The sequence below is a fragment of the Myzus persicae genome, unplaced genomic scaffold (assembly GCF_001856785.1).
Source record: "Myzus persicae strain clone G006 unplaced genomic scaffold, MPER_G0061.0, whole genome shotgun sequence".
Taxonomy (NCBI): domain Eukaryota; kingdom Metazoa; phylum Arthropoda; class Insecta; order Hemiptera; family Aphididae; genus Myzus; species Myzus persicae.
In genome coordinates this window covers 1-4,849 of record NW_019101130.1, presented here as the reverse complement: position 1 = coordinate 4,849, position 4,849 = coordinate 1, and the positions used below count along the sequence as shown (strand labels likewise).

Sequence of the window (4,849 nt, the reverse complement as noted above, 5' to 3'; positions counted from 1 at the left end):
GTCAAAATAACACAGGGACGCTAACTAAAAGAGTACATACTACATACATCATAATATTATACAGTAGTCAGTTTGGATCACTGTTTGTGCACGAACACCATTGATCGTTATCGACGTTATCGGCAATTCGAATATTCTCGAACGTACGACCCCCCTGTTCCACCCCGCCGTCCACGTGTCACTTTTTCGCACGTCGTCCGCCGGACCGCCTCAGCAGCAGACGCGGAGCCCGTTGTGCGACGTCCGACGACCGAACGCATTAATATTAATCAATTGGAAATATTACTGTAATCCAGCTAAATTGATAGTGGTCATTATTTTATCGTTACACCTTTCCCGTTTTCCAACTAGAAATAGATAAAGCTTCTCTCGCGGAGGCGCACGTACGCAAACAGTGACGGCAGGATATAATAGTATTTGAAGCAGTTGCTCCAGTGGCGCCGAACCTATATGTTAGGTGTGGCGGCTGCCACACCTAATTTAGGGGGTGGGTACCCCCTAGCATTGGTAGTTTTTAAGTATGTACAAACAATTGTATAATTTTATAATTAAGATAAGAAGGAGCAGTGGACATAATATTACAGGTTACGGCGCAACGCGAACTGGTCCATTCGTAGAGTGTCGTAGTGTACACCGTGACACGCCGCGCTGTGTGATTACTTTAGAAAAATATTAAATAATATCACTATATTTGTATAAGATAAATTACCAACATTATTCCTAATAAATTTCTAAACCTAACAGCGGCTACAGTTCACGTTATTTTACGCAGGCTAATGGCTATACAGAGTGAAACATAATATACATGAAAGTAATATCGTAAAGGTGCGATTCCTTAGGACGCGTCTGTAGACGCACGGCCAATGCGGCTGCCGCAGTGCGTTCGAGATTTTGGACGTGCGGCCGATCACGGATTTCTTAGGATTTAAACGCAGCCGCAAGAGACGCACTGCTCATATTTTTCACACAAAATAAATTGTTATTTGTTTTCAGAGCCCTTCAGTACATTTTCTACGTTTCAACAGTCAACAGTGTATTGTTAATTATTAATTTTATAGTGTATAGTGAATACCTAAAATATTTTATACAGTGCAGTGTAGGACGCAGATATCATGTCACTTACTAATCTGCAGAAAAAGAAGACACTTCTTCTTCTTTTAGAAGAAATAGATGATGAAGAATTACTTATGAAATTTATGTTTAAAAAAAACCAAAATGTCCATGATATGTTTCAAACTAGAAAATCTGAAGGTTTTTTCAGTGTTTTAATTGAGAAACATTTATTCCGTGACCAGAGAAAATTCAGAGAGTTTTTTAGACTCAGTTATGATCAATTCACATATGTTTTAAATCTAATAGAAGATGATATAAAATGTAATGCGTACAACAGACATAAAGAACCTATAAATCCGGCCGAAAAACTAGCATTAACATTAAGGTAAATACCTAACACTTGTTTCAGAGATATGTGTTGATATTTGTAATGTTAATTATATTGTATTTACAATATGTAATTTAGTTAAACAGAATAATATAATTCATATGCACTTTTTTTTTAATACTCTAACCTTGAAAAATAATAATTAAATTTCAACTGATTTTATAGATACTGAATTTATTTATTCACTTAAAAAACATAAGAACATTATATTATCAACTAATAGAATATACATTATAAATACATTTAAAAAAAAAAAAACATTTCACTTTGCACTTAACGAAAAACAAATAAAAAACTTCACCGTTAAAAATATTATTATTAATTAATAGATAACTAAAATTATTTTAAATGTTATGATAAAAACTAATTTTAACATTTAAAAATCAAAATTGCTTAGTCTTGAGTTAACTCAAAAAAAACATATTGAATATAAATCATACAAAATTAGAAAAACTAATAAAAGTATAAAAACTGTTTAGATTTTATACATATATAATATTATGAGCTGATGACCTGACTTGTCGCCCTTAATTATTAGTATCTTCATAATGTTGTGTAAATGGTTGAGTCCAATTTACAGCTGAACTGTCTATATCAAAAGAACTTGACGTAGAATTACTTTGCAATGAACTTGTGTATGAATGTAAAGACTGAATATCTCGTGGACTTGAAATTACTGTTTGTGGAAATATGTAAGTAGAAGAAGAAGAAGATTGACGCTCTGGCTGAATATTTTGTACCTCTAATTCACTGACAATACGAAAAACATCTGTTTTGGCTTTAATTTTCAATTCTGGAGTAAATTGTTTGACAGTTGCAGCAATGCTTTCAAAAAATATATCTATTGGATCTCTTTCATTTGTTTCATATAACTTCTCCAATAACTTATTACGCTCATCGCTTCTTTTATTTAAAGTATCTATAATAATTTCATTTTGTTTAAGTCGTTTTGTTGTTAAGGATACTTTTGCTTTTTTAGCTATAACTTCAGTTGGCTCAGAAAAAGACGTGGATGGTAAATGTTCATAATCTGACTCGATCTGTGATAAAATAGAGTCATCTACTGGCGAATCATGTACTTGGCTACTTGTGTCATCATTTTGTGTTGCGTTTTGATCTTCGTTTGAGATCACATTTGATAATCCCCTAAACAAAAATAATATTAATAGTTGTTAAAGATGTTTTATACTATTTATTATGAAACGTGATGTATGTAGGTATTAGATTGGAATTCAATGAAAACTTTTTGTATTAATTGTAGCGATTCTGAGCGGAAATGATCAGTTAAAACTATATATTATTCTATGATATGATATATTTATATTGATACCTATAATAGTTATTAAAGCTCGAACACTAGTTCTGTATAAAAAATCCTGCTTTCCTCAATTTTACTATGACCTAATCAATATGATTGAATATTTTTTAAATTTTATACTCTTTTTCATTTTCATATTACGATCTATATTAATTATTGTACATATGTCTAGATTGTAATTTCAGATTCTGAGCGGAGCGACGCGCGAATGTATTGATTTTACAATGATGTATCGATTTTACTGATTTTAGATATTGTTGTAACACTAAAACGTAGACACATGAAATTGTCACTGAATATTTATAGTGGCATTTTCTAAACTTGATAATATTTTCAAAATATTTAAACAATTTTTAAGTTATTTATAGATATTTGAATTTTTTCGATTTTTTAGTTTTTTATCCTATACATGTCGATAAAATTCAATTATTGGGTCAAAAAACTTAAATGTTTAATACAAGATTCCCCATATTTTCATATAATAGCAGTTGTAAAATATTAAAAATACATATGCACGTTTTTTTTTTTTTAGAAACATTTAAAGTTGAAATTTTGACAACATTTATTTAATTTAAAATTATTCTAATAATCTAATATTAATAGTTAATGTCAATAATGACTTATATTAATTCTTTATGATGTAAATACCTACATAAACCTTCCATGAATGACTGAGTGTGTCTGGTACATAATGAATCTGATTTAATTAATTTGGAATTTATTTTATAGTTGCTTTAATTTTTTTTTTTAAATAATAACAATATAATTAATATAGTATAAAATATCCTAGACTGACAAACTGTCTCAGCTCAGAATCGTTTTTCGTATACAATGATATTATATATCATTGAATTCAAATTTAATACCATCCATTACAGTAACCCACTTTTTCAAAATAAAGTTATATTGTTAAAAAAAGAATTAATTAAAAAAAATATATACTAATAAACAATTATTACTGTCTTTCATAAGTCGTTGTGTCCAAGAAAGATAAAACATCGGCAAGCATCCATTTCGATGGTTTATCTTTGGCTGCTGATCCAGTCCCCAATTTTCTGTTTCTTTTTTTTTTATTATAAGTATCTTTTATACTTCTCCAACGTTTTTTACAGTCTTCGGCTATAATAATTTTTAAAGTAAAAACAAAATCATTGTTATAACCAGTTCGTACATAATATTACCACGAGTCACAATAATTACAAGCTAATAAAGATTATATTATCATATAACAGAAGTTTTCCCATAAACATTCGACATATTATTTTTCGTTATAATTTAGTTACGTTATTTTTAATTCACTTCTTTCGCCGGTTACCTCATAAAATAATAATAATGAACACGTAAATACAATCTAAAAACATGCATATTTAAAAGGATATTTACTAGTTTATCAACGTTTAAATTTAGAATCACAGTACTGGAATTATATTATTAACATTTATAAATTATTTACTATACAAAATTGAAACAACGTGGAAAATACAGGCTTGTCGAAAATACTAAATTCTATATTTTAATAATAATGATAATAATTTCAATAATATTATTTTAGTTTTAATTTTAACAAATTTACTAAGCCAATTAAAATCATTAATATTTATTATTTTTTTAGGTTTATGGCAACTGGGGAGTCTTTGAGATCACTAGCGTTCTCATTTCGTATTTCACAAGGTTATATTTCTCGAATAATTCCTCTTGTAGTAAAAAGTTTAAGTTTACGATTAACACCTCTACTATTAGCTCCACCTACAAAAAATAATTTAATTCATATTGCAGAAGAATTCTGGACAAAATGGAATTTCCCTAATTGCACCGGAGCAATCGATGGAAAACACATCAGAATATTTTGTCCAGGAAAATCAGGATCTTTATTTTTTAATTATAAAGATTTTTTCTCAGTTGTTCTGTTGGCTATTGTTGATGCCAATTGTAAATTCATATTCGTTGACATCGGTGCATATGGTAAAGAGGGGGATAGTGGGATATTTACGAAATCTAGTTTATATAAGCAAATACAAACAGGAGAATATTTTCCTCGTGATTCTAAGCTCCCCAACTGCGAAAAATCATTACCATATGTTCATGTTGGC

General features: G+C 29.3%; 2 protein-coding genes across 2 annotated transcripts; one reads left to right on the top strand and one right to left on the bottom strand.

Moving 5' to 3' along the window:
- Window positions 1-1,896: 1,896 nt before the first annotated feature.
- LOC111027813 lies at window positions 1,897-3,927 on the bottom strand (the record flags this gene model as incomplete). The annotated part of the gene is made up of 2 exons (XM_022306262.1): window positions 1,897-2,587; window positions 3,719-3,927. Coding segments are annotated over 2 exons (828 nt in total), but the record flags the coding sequence as incomplete, so codon positions are not given.
- A 164-nt stretch (window positions 3,928-4,091) lies between these two features.
- LOC111027812 lies at window positions 4,092-4,721 on the top strand (the record flags this gene model as incomplete). The annotated part of the gene is made up of 2 exons (XM_022306261.1): window positions 4,092-4,099; window positions 4,372-4,721. Coding segments are annotated over exons 1-2 (358 nt in total), but the record flags the coding sequence as incomplete, so codon positions are not given.
- Window positions 4,722-4,849: the final 128 nt, after the last annotated feature.